The sequence below is a fragment of the Carcharodon carcharias genome, chromosome 33, assembly GCF_017639515.1.
Source record: "Carcharodon carcharias isolate sCarCar2 chromosome 33, sCarCar2.pri, whole genome shotgun sequence".
Lineage (NCBI taxonomy): Eukaryota > Metazoa > Chordata > Chondrichthyes > Lamniformes > Lamnidae > Carcharodon > Carcharodon carcharias.
Window position 1 is genome coordinate 9,987,503 of NC_054499.1, and position 15,837 is coordinate 10,003,339.

Below are 15,837 nucleotides of genomic sequence, written 5' to 3' on the forward strand. Positions count from 1 at the left end.
CCCACGCTCACTCGCTATCTCGTTCCTCCCATGCTCTCTCTCTCTTGTTCCTCCCACGCTTGCTCGCTCGCTCCTCCCACGCTCATTCGCTCTCTCGTTCCTCCCACGCTCACTCTCTCGTTTCTCCCACGCTCGCTCTCTCGTTCCTCCCACGCTCGCTCTCTCGTTCCTCCCACGCTCGATCGCTCTCTCGTTCCTCCCACGCTCGCTCGCTCTCTCGTTCCTCCCACGCTCACTCGCTCTCTCGTTCCTCCCGCGCTCACTCGCTCCCTCATTCCTCCCGCGCTCACTCGCTCTCTCGTTCCTCCCGCGCTCGCTCGCTCTCTCGTTCCTCCCGCGCTCGCTCGCGATCTCGTTCCTCCCGCGCTCGCTCACTCTCTCGTTCCTCCCACGATCACTCGCTCTGTCGTTCCTCCCGCGCTTGCTCGCTCTCTCGTTCCTGCCGTGCTCGCTCGCTCTCTCGTTCCTCCCATGCTCGTTCGCTCTCTCATTTCTCCCACGCTCGCTCTCTCATTTCTCCCACGCTCACTCTCTCGTTCCTCCCACGCTCGCTCTCTCGTTCCTCCCACGCTCGCTCGCTCTCTCGTTCCTCCCATGCTCGTTCGCTCTCTCATTTCTCCCACGCTCGCTCTCTCGTTTCTCCCACGCTCACTCTCTCGTTTCTCCCACGCTCACTCTCTCGTTCCTCCCACGCTCGCTCTCTCGTTCCTCCCACGCTCGATCGCTCTCTCGTTCCTCCCACGCTCGATCGCTCTCTCGTTCCTCCCACGCTCGATCGCTCTCTCGTTCCTCCCACGCTCGATCGCTCTCTCGTTCCTCCCACGCTCGCTCGCTCTCTCGTTCCTCCCACGCTCACTCGCTCTCTCGTTCCTCCCGCGCTCACTCGCTCTCTCATTCCTCCCGCGCTCACTCGCTCTCTCGTTCCTCCCGCGCTTTCTCGCTCTCTCGTTCCTCCCGCGCTCGCTCGCGATCTCATTCCTCCCGCGCTCGCTCACTCTCTCGTTCCTCCCACGCTCACTCGCTTTGTCGTTCCTCCCGCGCTTGCTCGCTCTCTCGTTCCTGCCGTGCTCGCTCGCTCTCTCGTTCCTCCCATGCTCGTTCGCTCTCTCATTTCTCCCACGCTCGCTCTCGCATTTCTCCCACGCTCACTCTCTCGTTCCTCCCACGCTCGCTCTCGTTCCTCCCACGCTCGATCGCTCTCTCGTTCCTCCCACGCTCGCTCGCTCTCTCGTTCCTCCCACGCTCACTCGCTCTCTCGTTCCTCCCGCGCTCACTCGCTCTCTCATTCCTCCCGCGCTCACTCGCTCTCTCGTTCCTCCCGCGCTCACTCGCTCTCTCGTTCCTCCCTCGCTTTCTCGCTCTCTTGTTCCTCCCGCGCTCGCTCGCGATCTCGTTCCTCCCGCGCTCGCTCACTCTCTCGTTCCTCCCACGCTCGCTCGCTCTGTCGTTCCTCCCGCGCTTGCTCGCTCTCTCGTTCCTGCCGTGCTCGCTCGCTCTCTCGTTCCTCCCGCGCTCGCTCGCTCTCTCGTACCTCCCACGCTCGCTCGCTCTCTCGTTCCTCCCATGCTCTCTCTCTCTTGTTCCTCCCACTCTTGCTCACTCGCTCCCTCGTTCCTCCCACACTCGCTCTCTCTCGTTCCTCCCACACTCGCTCTCTCTCGTTCATCCCACGCTCGCTCTCTCTCGTTCATCCCACGCTCGCTCTCTCTCGTTCATCCCACGCTCGCTCTCTCTCGTTCATCCCACGCTCACTCTCTCATTCCTCCCACGCTCGCTCTCTCGATTCTCCCACGCTCGCTCTCTTGATTCTCCCACGCTCGCTCTCTCGTTCCTCCCATGCTCGGTCTCTCTGGTTCTTCCCACTCTCGCTCGTTCTCTCTCGTTGCTCCCACGCTCGCTCGCTCTCTCGTTCCTCCCACGCTCGCTCTCTCGTTCCTTACACGCTCGCTCTCTCTGGTTCCTCCCACGCTCGCTCGCTCTCTCTCGTTCCCCCCATGCTCGCTCGCTCTCTCTCGTTCCTCCCACGCTCGCTCTCTCGTTCCTCCCAGGCTCACTCGCACTCTCGTTCCTCCCACGCTCGCTCGCTCTCTCGTTCCTCCCACGCTCGCTCTCTCATTTCTCCCACGCTCGCTCTCTCATTTCTCCCACGCTCGCTCTCTCATTCCTCCCACGCTCGCTTGCTCTCTCATTCCTCCCACGCTCGCTCGCTCTCTCGTTCCTCCCATGCTCGCTCGCTCTCTCATTTCTCCCACGCTCGCTCTCTCATTTCTCCCATGCTCGTTCTCATTTCTCCCACGCTCGCTCTCTCGTTCCTCCCACGCTCGCTCTTTCTCGTTCCCCCCACGCTCGCTCCATCTCTCTCGTTCCTCCCACGCTCGCTCCCTCGTTCCTCCCACGCTCACTCGCTCTCTTGTTCCTCCCACGCTCGCTCTCTCGTTCCTCCCAGGCTCACTCGCTCTCTCGTTCCTCCCATGCTCGCTCGCTCTCACGTTCCTCCCACGCTCACTCTCTCGTTCCTGCCATGCTCGCTCGCTCTCTCGTTCCTCCCACACATGCTCGCTCGCTCCTCCCACGCTCACTCGCTCTCTCGTTCCTCCCGCGCTCGCTCGCTCTCTCGTTCCTCCCGCGCTCTCGTTGCTCCCGCGCTCGCTCGCGCTCTCGTTCCTCCCATGCTCACTCGCTTTCTCGTTCCTCCCACGCTCGCTCTCTCATTCCTCCCACGCTCACTCGCTATCTCGTTCCTCCCATGCTCTCTCTCTCTTGTTCCTCCCACGCTTGCTCGCTCGCTCCTCCCACGCTCATTCGCTCTCTCGTTCCTCCCACGCTCACTCACTCTCTCGTTCCTCCCACAGTCGCTCGCTCTCTCGTTCCTCCCACGCTCGCTCGCTCTCTCATTCCTCTCACGCTCGCTCTCTCTCTCGTTCCTCCCACGCTCGCTCTATCGTTCCTCCCACGCTCGCTCGCTCTCTCTCTCGTTCCTCCCACGCTCGCTCGCTGTCTCGTTCCTCCCACGCTCGCTCGATCTCTCTCGTTCCTCCCACGCTCGCTTGCTCTCTCTCGTTCCTCCCATGCTCGCTCGCTATCTCTCGTTCCTGCCACGCTCGCTCGCTCTCTCGTTCCTCCCACGCTCGCTCGCTCTCTCCTTCCTCCCACGCTCGCTCGCTCTCTCCTTCCTCCCACGCTCGCTCGCTCTCTCCTTCCTCCCACGCTCGCTCGCTCTCTCCTTCCTCCCACGCTCGCTCGCTCTCTCCTTCCTCCCACGCTCGCTCGCTCTCTCGTTCCTCCCACGCTCGCTCGCTCTCTCGTTCCTACCACGCTCACTCGCTCTCTCGTTCCTCCCAAGTTCGCTCGCTCTCTCGTTCCTCCCACGCTCGCTCGCTCTCTGGTTCCTCCCACGCTCGCTCGCTCTCTGGTTCCTCCCACGCTCGCTCGCTCTCTGGTTCCTCCCACGCTCGCTCTCTCGTTTCTCCCACGCTCTCTCTCTCGTTTCTCCCACGCTCTCTCTCTCGTACCTCCCACGCTCGCTCGCTCTCTCATTCCTCCCATGCTCTCTCTCTTGTTCCTCCCACTCTTGCTCGATCGCTCCTCCCACGCTCGCTCACTCTCGTTCATCCCACGCTCGCTCTCTCATTCTCCCACGCTCGCTCGCTCTCTCGTTCCTCCCATGCTCGTTCGCTCTCTCATTTCTCCCACCCTCGCTCTCTCGTTTCTCCCACGCTCGCTCTCTCGTTCCTCCCACGCTCGCTCTCTCGTTCCTCCCACGCTCGATCGCTCTCTCGTTCCTCCCACGCTCGATCGCTCTCTCGTTCCTCCCACGCTCGATCGCTCTCTCGTTCCTCCCACGCTCGCTCGCTCTCTCGTTCCTCCCACGCTCACTCGCTCTCTCGTTCCTCCCGCGCTCACGCGCTCCCTCATTCCTCCCGCGCTCACTCGCTCTCTCGTTCCTCCCGCGCTTTCTCGCTCTCTCGTTCCTCCCGCGCTCGCTCGCGATCTCGTTCCTCCCGCGCTCGCTCACTCTCTCGTTCCTCCCACGATCACTCGCTCTGTCGTTCCTCCCGCGCTTGCTCGCTCTCTCGTTCCTGCCGTGCTCGCTCGCTCTCTCGTTCCTCCCATGCTCGTTCGCTCTCTCATTTCTCCCACGCTCGCTCTCTCATTTCTCCCACGCTCACTCTCTCGTTCCTCCCACGCTCGCTCTCTCGTTCCTCCCACGCTCGCTCGCTCTCTCGTTCCTCCCATGCTCGTTCGCTCTCTCATTTCTCCCACGCTCGCTCTCTCGTTTCTCCCACGCTCGCTCTCTCGTTCCTCCCACGCTCGCTCTCTCGTTCCTCCCACGCTCGCTCTCTCGTTCCTCCCACGCTCAATCGCTCTCTCGTTCCTCCCACGCTCGATCGCTCTCTCGTTCCTCCCACGCTCGATCGCTCTCTCGTTCCTCCCACGCTCGATCGCTCTCTCGTTCCTCCCACGCTCACTCGCTCTCTCGTTCCTCCCGCGCTCACTCGCTCTCTCATTCCTCCCGCGCTCACTCGCTCTCTCGTTCCTCCCGCGCTTTCTCGCTCTCTCGTTCCTCCCGCGCTCGCTCGCGATCTCATTCCTCCCGCGCTCGCTCACTCTCTCGTTCCTCCCACGCTCACTCGCTTTGTCGTTCCTCCCGCGCTTGCTCGCTCTCTCGTTCCTGCCGTGCTCGCTCGCTCTCTCGTTCCTCCCATGCTCGTTCGCTCTCTCATTTCTCCCACGCTCGCTCTCTCATTTCTCCCACGCTCACTCTCTCGTTCCTCCCACGCTCGCTCTCGTTCCTCCCACGCTCGATCGCTCTCTCGTTCCTCCCACGCTCGCTCGCTCTCTCGTTCCTCCCACGCTCACTCGCTCTCTCGTTCCTCCCGCGCTCACTCGCTCTCTCATTCCTCCCGCGCTCACTCGCTCTCTCGTTCCTCCCGCGCTCACTCGCTCTCTCGTTCCTCCCTCGCTTTCTCGCTCTCTCGTTCCTCCCGCGCTCGCTCGCGATCTCGTTCCTCCCGCGCTCGCTCACTCTCTCGTTCCTCCCACGCTCGCTCGCTCTGTCGTTCCTCCCGCGCTTGCTCGCTCTCTCGTTCCTGCCGTGCTCGCTCGCTCTCTCGTTCCTCCCGCGCTCGCTCGCTCTCTCGTACCTCCCACGCTCGCTCGCTCTCTCGTTCCTCCCATGCTCTCTCTCTCTTGTTCCTCCCACTCTTGCTCACTCGCTCCCTCGTTCCTCCCACACTCGCTCTCTCTCGTTCCTCCCACACTCGCTCTCTCGTTCATCCCACGCTCGCTCTCTCTCGTTCATCCCACGCTCGCTCTCTCATTCCTCCCACGCTCGCTCTCTCGATTCTCCCACGCTCGCTCTCTTGATTCTCCCACGCTCGCTCTCTCGTTCCTCCCATGCTCGGTCTCTCTGGTTCTTCCCACTCTCGCTCGTTCTCTCTCGTTGCTCCCACGCTCGCTCGCTCTCTCGTTCCTCCCACGCTCGCTCTCTCGTTCCTTACACGCTCGCTCTCTCTGGTTCCTCCCACGCTCGCTCGCTCTCTCTCGTTCCCCCCACGCTCGCTCGCTCTCTCTCGTTCCTCCCACGCTCGCTCTCTCGTTCCTCCCAGGCTCACTCGCACTCTCGTTCCTCCCACGCTCGCTCGCTCTCTCGTTCCTCCCACGCTCGCTCTCTCATTTCTCCCACGCTCGCTCTCTCATTTCTCCCACGCTCGCTCTCTCATTCCTCCCACGCTCGCTTGCTCTCTCATTCCTCCCACGCTCGCTCGCTCTCTCGTTCCTCCCATGCTCGCTCGCTCTCTCATTTCTCCCACGCTCGCTCTCTCATTTCTCCCATGCTCGTTCTCATTTCTCCCACGCTCGCTCTCTCGTTCCTCCCACGCTCGCTCTTTCTCGTTCCCCCAACGCTCGCTCCATCTCTCTCGTTCCTCCCACGCTCGCTCCCTCGTTCCTCCCACGCTCACTCGCTCTCTTGTTCCTCCCACGCTCGCTCTCTCGTTCCTCCCAGGCTCACTCGCTCTCTCGTTCCTCCCATGCTCGCTCGCTCTCACGTTCCTCCCACGCTCACTCTCTCGTTCCTGCCATGCTCGCTCGCTCTCTCGTTCCTCCCACGCTCGCTCGCTCTGTCGTTCCTCCCGCGCTTGCTCGCTCTCTCGTTCCTGCCGTGCTCGCTCGCTCTCTCGTTCCTCCCGCGCTCGCTCGCTCTCTCGTACCTCCCACGCTCGCTCGCTCTCTCGTTCCTCCCATGCTCTCTCTCTCTTGTTCCTCCCACTCTTGCTCACTCGCTCCCTCGTTCCTCCCACACTCGCTCTCTCTCGTTCCTCCCACACTCGCTCTCTCTCGTTCATCCCACGCTCGCTCTCTCTCGTTCATCCCACGCTCGCTCTCTCATTCCTCCCACGCTCGCTCTCTCGATTCTCCCACGCTCGCTCTCTTGATTCTCCCACGCTCGCTCTCTCGTTCCTCCCATGCTCGGTCTCTCTGGTTCTTCCCACTCTCGCTCGTTCTCTCTCGTTGCTCCCACGCTCGCTCGCTCTCTCGTTCCTCCCATGCTCGCTCTCTCGTTCCTTACACGCTCGCTCTCTCTGGTTCCTCCCACGCTCGCTCGCTCTCTCTCGTTCCCCCCACGCTCGCTCGCTCTCTCTCGTTCCTCCCACGCTCGCTCTCTCGTTCCTCCCAGGCTCACTCGCACTCTCGTTCCTCCCACGCTCGCTCGCTCTCTCGTTCCTCCCACGCTCGCTCTCTCACTTCTCCCACGCTCGCTCTCTCATTTCTCCCACGCTCGCTCTCTCATTCCTCCCACGCTCGCTTGCTCTCTCATTCCTCCCACGCTCGCTCGCTCTCTCGTTCCTCCCATGCTCGCTCGCTCTCTCATTTCTCCCACGCTCGCTCTCTCATTTCTCCCATGCTCGTTCTCATTTCTCCCACGCTCGCTCTCTCGTTCCTCCCACGCTCGCTCTTTCTCGTTCCCCCCAACGCTCGCTCCATCTCTCTCGTTCCTCCCACGCTCGCTCCCTCGTTCCTCCCACGCTCACTCGCTCTCTTGTTCCTCCCACGCTCGCTCTCTCGTTCCTCCCAGGCTCACTCGCTCTCTCGTTCCTCCCATGCTCGCTCGCTCTCACGTTCCTCCCACGCTCACTCTCTCGTTCCTGCCATGCTCGCTCGCTCTCTCGTTCCTCCCACACATGCTCGCTCGCTCCTCCCACGCTCACTCGCTCTCTCGTTCCTCCCGCGCTCGCTCGCTCTCTCGTTCCTCCCGCGCTCACTCGCGCTCTCGTTGCTCCCGCGCTCGCTCGCGCTCTCGTTCCTCCCATGCTCACTCGCTTTCTCGTTCCTCCCACGCTCGCTCTCTCATTCCTCCCACGCTCACTCGCTATCTCGTTCCTCCCATGCTCTCTCTCTCTTGTTCCTCCCACGCTTGCTCGCTCGCTCCTCCCACGCTCATTCGCTCTCTCGTTCCTCCCACGCTCACTCACTCTCTCGTTCCTCCCACAGTCGCTCGCTCTCTCGTTCCTCCCACGCTCGCTCGCTCTCTCATTCCTCTCACGCTCGCTCTTTCTCTCGTTCCTCCCACGCTCGCTCTATCGTTCCTCCCACGCTCGCTCGCTCTCTCTCTCGTTCCTCCCACGCTCGCTCGCTGTCTCGTTCCTCCCACGCTCGCTCGATCTCTCTCGTTCCTCCCACGCTCGCTTGCTCTCTCTCGTTCCTCCCATGCTCGCTCGCTATCTCTCGTTCCTGCCACGCTCGCTCGCTCTCTCGTTCCTCCCACGCTCGCTCGCTCTCTCCTTCCTCCCACGCTCGCTCGCTCTCTCCTTCCTCCCACGCTCGCTCGCTCTCTCCTTCCTCCCACGCTCGCTCGCTCTCTCCTTCCTCCCACGCTCGCTCGCTCTCTCCTTCCTCCCACGCTCGCTCGCTCTCTCGTTCCTCCCACGCTCGCTCGCTCTCTCGTTCCTACCACGCTCGCTCGCTCTCTCGTTCCTCCCACGCTCACTCACTCTCTCGTTCCTCCCACGCTCACTCGCTCTCTCGTTCCTCCCACGCTCGCTCGCTCTCTGGTTCCTCCCACGCTCGCTCGCTCTCTGGTTCCTCCCACGCTCGCTCTCTCGTTTCTCCCACGCTCTCTCTCTCGTTTCTCCCACGCTCTATCTCTCGTACCTCCCACGCTCGCTCGCTCTCTCATTCCTCCCATGCTCTCTCTCTTGTTCCTCCCACTCTTGCTCGATCGCTCCTCCCACGCTCGCTCACTCTCGTTCATCCCACGCTCGCTCTCTCATTCTCCCACGCTCGCTCGCTCTCTCGTTCCTCCCATGCTCGTTCGCTCTCTCATTTCTCCCACGCTCGCTCTCTCGTTTCTCCCACGCTCGCTCTCTCGTTCCTCCCACGCTCGCTCTCTCGTTCCTCCCACGCTCGATCGCTCTCTCGTTCCTCCCACGCTCGATCGCTCTCTCGTTCCTCCCACGCTCGATCGCTCTCTCGTTCCTCCCACACTCGCTCGCTCTCTCGTTCCTCCCACGCTCACTCGCTCTCTCGTTCCTCCCGCGCTCACTCGCTCCCTCATTCCTCCCGCGCTCACTCGCTCTCTCGTTCCTCCCGCGCTTTCTCGCTCTCTCGTTCCTCCCGCGCTCGCTCGCGATCTCGTTCCTCCCGCGCTCGCTCACTCTCTCGTTCCTCCCACGCTCACTCGCTCTGTCGTTCCTCCCGCGCTTGCTCGCTCTCTCGTTCCTGCCGTGCTCGCTCGCTCTCTCGTTCCTCCCATGCTCGTTCGCTCTCTCATTTCTCCCACGCTCGCTCTCTCATTTCTCCCACGCTCACTCTCTCGTTCCTCCCACGCTCGCTCTCTCGTTCCTCCCACGCTCGATCGCTCTCTCGTTCCTCCCACGCTCGCTCGCTCTCTCGTTCCTCCCACGCTCACTCGCTCTCTCGTTCCTCCCACGCTCACTCGCTCTCTCGTTCCTCCCGCGCTCACTCACTCTCTCATTCCTCCCGCGCTCACTCGCTCTCTCGTTCCTCCCGCGCTCACTCGCTCTCTCGTTCCTCCCTCGCTTTCTCGCTCTCTCGTTCCTCCCGCGCTCGCTCGCGATCTCGTTCCTCCCGCGCTCGCTCGCTCTGTCGTTCCTCCCGCGCTTGCTCGCTCTCTCGTTCCTGCCGTGCTCGCTCGCTCTCTCGTTCCTCCCGCGCTCGCTCGCTCTCTCGTACCTCCCACGCTCGCTCGCTCTCTCGTTCCTCCCATGCTCTCTCTCTCTTGTTCCTCCCACTCTTGCTCACTCGCTCCCTCGTTCCTCCCACACTCGCTCTCTCTCGTTCCTCCCACACTCGCTCTCTCTCGTTCATCCCACGCTCGCTCTCTCTCGTTCATCCCACGCTCACTCTCTCATTCCTCCCACGCTCGCTCGCTCTCTCGTTCCTCCCATGCTCGCTCGCTCTCTCGATTCTCCCACGCTCGCTCTCTCGATTCTCCCACGCTCGCTCTCTCGATTCTCCCACGCTCGCTCTCTCGATTCTCCCACGCTCGCTCTCTCGTTCCTCCCATGCTCGCTCGCTCTCTCGATTCTCCCACGCTCGCTCACTCTCTCGATTCTCCCACGCTCGCTCTCTCGATTCTCCCACGCTCGCTCTCTCGATTCTCCCACGCTCGCTGTCTCGTTCCTCCCACGCTCACTCTCTCATTCCTCCCACGCTCGATCGCTCTCTCGTTCCTCCCACGCTCGATCGCTCTCTCGTTCCTCCCATGCTCTCTCTCTCTTGTTCCTCCCACTCTTGCTCACTCGCTCCTCCCACGCTCACTCGCTCTCTCGTTCCTCCCGCGCTCGCTCGCGCTCTCATTCCTCCCGCGCTCGCTCGCGCACTCCTTCCTCCCGCGCTCGCTCGCTCTCTCGTTCCTCCCGCGCTCGCTCGCTCTCTCGTTCCTCCCGCGCTCGCTCGCTCTCTCGTGACTCCCGCGCTCGCTCGCGCTCTCGTTCCTCCCGTGCTCGCTCGCTCTCTCGTTCCTCCCGCGCTCGCTCGCTCTCTCGTTCCTCCCGTGCTCGCTCGCTCTCTCGTTCCTCCCGCGCTTGCTCGCTCTGTCGTTCCTCCCGCGCTCGCTCGCTCTCTCGTTCCTCCCATGCTCTCTCTCTCTTGTTCCTCCCACGCTTGCTCGCTCACTCCTCCCACGCTCACTCGATCTCTCGTTCCTCCCACGCTCGCTCGCTCTCTCGTTCCTCCCACGTTCGCTCGCTCTCTCGTTCCTCCCACGCTTGCTCGCTCTCTCGTTCCTCCCTCGCTCTCTCTCTCTGGTTCCTCCCACGCTCGCTAGTTCTCTCTTGTTGCTCCCACGCTCGCTCGCTCTCTCGTTCCTCCCACACTCGCTCTCGCGTTCCTCCCATGCTCACTCGCTCTCACGTTCCTCCCACGCTCGCTCTTTCTGGTTCCTCCCACACTCGCTCGCTCTCTCTCGTTGCCCCCACGCTCGCTCGCTCTCTCTCTTGTTCCTCCCACTCTTGCTCACTCGCTCCGTCGTTCCTCCCACACTCGCTCTCTCTCGTTCCTCCCACACTCGCTCTCTCTCGTTCCTCCCACACTCGCTCTCTCTCGTTCCTCCCACACTCGCTCTCTCTCGTTCATCCCACGCTCGCTCTCTCTCGTTCATCCCACGCTCGCTCTCTTTCGTTCCTCCCACGCTCGCTCTCTCGTTCCTCCCACGCTCACTCGTTCCTCCCACGCTCGCTCTCTCGTTCCTCCCACGCTCGCTCTCTCGTTCCTCCCACGCTCGCTCGCTCTCTCATTTCTCCCACGCTCGCTCTCTTGTTTCTCCCACGCTCGCTCTCTCGTTCCTCCCACGCTCGCTCTCTCGTTCCTCCCACGCTCGATCGCTCTCTCGTACCCCCCACGCTCGCTCTCTCGTTCCTCCCATGCTCTCTCTCACTCGCTCCTCCCACGCTCGCTCGCTCTCTCGTTCCTCCCGCACTTGCTAGTGCTCTCGTTCCGCCTGCGCTCACTCGCTCTCTCGTTCCTCCCACGCTCGCTCTCTCTCTCGTTCCTCCCTCGCTCTCTCTCTCTGGTTCCTCCCACGCTCGCTCGTTCTCTCTCGTTGCTCCCACGCTCGCTCGCTCTCTCGTTCCTCCCACGCTCGCTCTCTCGTTCCTCCCACGCTCGCTCTCTCGTTCCTCCCACGCTCGCTCTTTCTGGTTCCTCCCACGCTCGCTCGCTCTCTCTCGTTCCCCCCACGCTCGCTCGCTCTCTCTCGTTCCTCCCACGCTTGCTCCCTCGTTCCTCCCACGCTCACTCGCTCTCTCGTTCCTTCCACGCTCGCTCTCTCGTTCCTCCCGCGCTCGCTCGCTCTCTCGTTCCTCCCGCGCTCGCTCGCTCTCTCGTTCCTCCCGCGCTCGCTCGCTCTCTCGTTCCTCCCGCGCTCGCTCGCTCTCTCGTTCCTCCCATGCTCACTCGCTTTCTCGTTCCTCCCACGCTCGCTCTCTCGTTCCTCCCACGCTCGCTCTCTCCTCCTCCCTTCCCTCCATCCCTCTCCCTTTCTTCTCTCTATTCCTTCCCTCTCCATCCCTCTCTTTCCTCCCACACACACTGTCTCTTTCTCTCTCCTCCCACACTCACTCTCTCCTCCTCCCTTCCCTCCATCCCTCTCCCTTTCTTCTCTCTCCTCCTGGACTCCCTCTTTCTCTTCCTTCCCTCTCCATCCCTCTCTTTCCTCCCACACACACACTGTCTCTCTCTCTCTTTCCTCCCACGCTCTCTCTCTTTCTCTCTCCTCTCACACACTCACTCTCTCCTCCTCCCTTCCCTCCTTCCCTCCATCCCTCCATCGCTCTCCCTTTCTTCTCTCTTTCTTCTCTCTCCTCCTGGACTCCCTCTCTCTCTTCCTTCCCCCTCCATCCCTCTCTTTCCTCCCACACACTGTCTCTCTCTCTCTTTCCTGCCACGCTCTCTCTTTCTCTCTCCTCCCACACACTCTCTCTTTCCTCCCCCTCTCTCCCACCTGCGCTCTGGAGGATAATGGCAATCTCCTTCTCGATCTCCTCCAGGTTTCGGAGTTTCTCGTTAGCCGGACCGTAAGTGCCCATGACGATGGGGCAGAAAATGTTTCCCTCGGTGCTGAGTGAACCTGGCTAAAGGTTTATCCCGATTCGGCTCGGCACCCGATTCCCGATCAACACACACAGAGCGACAAGGAGCCAGAATGGGGAAGGAGCGTTAGAGAACAGGGTTAGAGAACATCCAACAACAGCGCCGCAGACAGAAACAGAGAGAAATTAACAAGGGAAGAATGTAACTGACAGGGGAATGTTTCTATTGGCTACAATGTAACTGACAGGAGAATGTAACCAATGGAAATAATGTAACTGACAGGGGAATGTTCCTATTGGCTACAATGTAACTGACAGGAGAATGTAACCAATGGAAATAATGTAGCTGCCAGGGGAATGTTCCTACTGGCTACAATGTAACTGACAGGAGAATGTAACCAATGGAAATAATGTAGCTGACAGGGGAATGTTCCTATTGGTTACAATGTAACTGACAGGAGAACGTAACCAATGGAAATAATGTAACTGACAGGGGAATGTTCCTATTGGCTACAATGTAACTGACAGGAGAATGTAACCAATGGAAATAATGTATTTCACTGAACACTGATCCAATGAAACACACCCAGAACAGGTACAGCACCAGGTTAGATACAGAGTAAAGCTCCGTCTACACCGTCCCCATCAAACACTCCCAGGACAGGTACAGCACGGGGTTAGATACAGAGTAAAGCTCCCTCTACACTGTCCCCATCAAACACTCCCAGGACAGGTACAGCACGGGGTTAGAGACAGAGTAAAGCTTCCTCTACACTGTCCCCATCAAACACTCCCAGGACAGGTACAGCACGGGGTTAGATACAGAGTAAATCTCCCTCTACACTGTCCCCATCAAACACTCCCAGGACAGGTACAGCACCGGGTTAGATACAGAGTAAAGCTCCCTCTACACTGTCCCCATCAAACACTCCCAGGACAGGTACAGCACGGGGTTAGATACAGAGTAAAGCTCCCTCTACACTGTCCCCATCAAACACTCCCAGGACAGGTACAGCACGGGGTTAGATACAGAGTAAAGCTCTCTCTACACTGTCCCCATCAAACACTCCCAGGACAGGTACAGCACGGGGTTAGATACAGTGTAAAGCTCCCTCTACAATGTCCCCATCAAACACTCCCAGGACAGGTACAGCACGGGGTTAGATACAGAGTAAATCTCCCTCTACACTGTCCCCATCAAACACTCCCAGGACAGGTACAGCACGGGGTTAGACCCAGAGTAAAGCTCCCTCTACACTGTCCCCATCAAACACTCCCAGGACAGGTACAGCACGGGGTTAGATACAGAGTAAATCTCCCTCTACACTGTCCCCATCAAACACTCCCAGGACAGGTACAGCACGGGGTTAGATACAGAGTAAAGCTCCCTCTACACTGTCCCCATCAAACACTCCCAGGACAGGTACAGCACGGGGTTAGATACAGAGTAAATCTCCCTCTACACTGTCCCCATCAAACACTCCCAGGACAGGTACAGCACGGGGTTAGATACAGAGTAAAGCTCCCTCTACACTGTCCCCATCAAACACTCCCAGGACAGGTACAGCACGGGGTTAGATACAGAGTAAATCTCCCTCTACACTGTCCCCATCAAACTCTCCCAGGACAGGTACAGCACGGGGTTAGATACAGAGTAATGTCCCTCTACACTGTCCCCATCAAACACTCCCAGGAAAGATACAGCACGGGGTTAGATACAGAGTAAATCTCCCTCTACACTGTCCCCATCAAACACTCCCCAGACAGGTACTGCATGGGGTTAGATACAGTGTCAGGTAGACTGTAATTTGTAAGGAATTTCCTCTTGGTCTTAGATTCTGAGGCCCCATTTTACTCCGTGAATTTTTCTAGACAGTTCTTTTTATCTTTCCCCAAACCAGTACAGGAAAGAAAAAACTTCCATTTCTGTAACGCCTTGGACATCCCAACTGCTTTATAGCCAATGAAGTACTTCTTGAAAAGTCCTCACTGTTGGAACATTGGAACCGAGGAAGCCAATTTATGCACAACAGGATCCCACAAACAGCATAGAAAAGAGGGACAGTCGGTCAGAGTCATTCTGTGTGTAAGGTTATTTGTGAGAGAAGCTGTTGGTTAATGCTACTGGAATATTATCACTGCGTCAAGAATAATCATTCAACGCTATTGCAATGCCAGGTATGTAGGCCTTATGTCTTACTGACTAGCAGATCAAATTGAATGGTGCATGGTCCATTTGGTTGTTTGTAATAGGCAGAGTACTCAACCAGCGTGCGCTTGCAAAACCCAAAACAAAATGTCTACTGTTAGATGGGATTCTGTGATTGGACAGCACTCACTGAGCAATCCCAAGTGCGCTAACATCTACACTAACAGCCCATTTAGGATAATCAGTCGAGCCTGTAACATGGCTCATTTATACCTGCTAGAAGTGACATACATTCCTACGCAGGGGCCCATTCCCTTGCACCTTGTTCTGAACTACCCGGGAGCTTGGGGAGATTATCTGCGGCAATGCTTCGGCCAATCAGATTCAACCTGCCCGCCAATCAACACCTTTTTCTCCTGTGGTATAAATGGATGTGATTGTTTGAAATTTGGCATTCTTGTGTTTGTCCTGGTGAAAGTGCGAGATGAAAAGTTTCAGCAACATGTCTCTCTTTTCAGCAGGATTTGAGATTAATTGATAGATGTCATATCCATGTTTATTTTTAAAGTGAGAGGGCAGCCGGGATGAGGGAAGATCAACAAAATGACTTTGTCTTTGCACATTTTGGGCTCTGAGATTGGGCTGACTAGGCCTGTATTCACCGGAGTTTAGAAGGGATGAGAGGGGATCTCATTGAAACGTGTAAAATTCTGACAGGGATGGACAGACTGGGTGCAGGGATGATGTTTCCTCTGGCTGTGGTGGGGGGGTGGTGGGGGGTGGGGGGGGGGTGTGGTGGGGGGGTCTAGGACAAGGGGTCCCAGGATACAGGGTAGACCACTTAGGACTGAGATGAGGAGAAACGCCTTCACTCTGAGGGTGGTGAACCTGTGGAATTCTCTTACCACAGGAGGCTGTGGAGGCCAAGTCACTGAGTATATTTAAGAAGGAAATAGATTCCTCGACGCTAAATGAGTCAAGGGGTATGGGGAGAGAGCGGGAGTGCGGCGTTGAGATAGAGGATCAGCCATGATCATATTGAATGGCAGAGCAGGCTCGAGGGGCTAAGTGGCCTCCTCCTGATCTTATTTTCTACGTTTCACTCCTGGCAAAAGCTGACTTTTATGGAGGTACCCCAAACGCTGCCTGTGTTGAGGGTGGGGGGCGGAGTGACAGGATTAGCGTTATGCCCCTGATATTTGACTGACATTCTGCTGATAAGCTATGGCCAGAATTGTACCTTGCATGCTTTCAGTGATCGAAAGCTAACTTGAGTTCTGGCTCCTTTGAAATGAACCAGCACCACCGAAGTGGCCTTACCGGAGGGAGGGTGAAATTCTGGAAACGCAGAATTGGCTTTGGCCCACCCAGAAGGAGGCCATTCAGCCCATCGCGCCGGGGCTAGCTCCCTGTCGGAGCGGCTCACCCAGCCCCCGCTGCCCCGCCCCTTCTCACCGTAGCGTTTTTTTTACCCTCAATGGTCCCCACCTCCAGCGCACTCTCCGGCGGCCCATCCCCCGATCCTAACCGCCCGCTGGGTGGGAAAAAATAAATAAGAATAATAAGGGATTTCCACGTGTCTTGCCGCTGCTTCTCTCACCGGTCACCTCGAGCCGGTCTCCCCTGGTTCAAGAC

At 59.2% G+C, this 15,837-nt stretch overlaps 1 protein-coding gene across 1 annotated transcript in view; it reads right to left on the reverse strand.

The window, feature by feature from the left end:
* The window catches only part of med11 (mediator complex subunit 11), a 62,809-nt gene extending 50,572 nt beyond the window's left edge, over window positions 1-12,237 (reverse strand). Inside the window, exon 1 of the mRNA XM_041178916.1 lies at window positions 11,966-12,237. Within this exon, the coding sequence (XP_041034850.1) occupies window positions 11,966-12,050 (85 nt within the window). The 5' untranslated portion in view covers window positions 12,051-12,237. The remainder of the gene's footprint in view (window positions 1-11,965) is intronic.
* Between the last annotated feature and the right edge of the window lie 3,600 nt (window positions 12,238-15,837).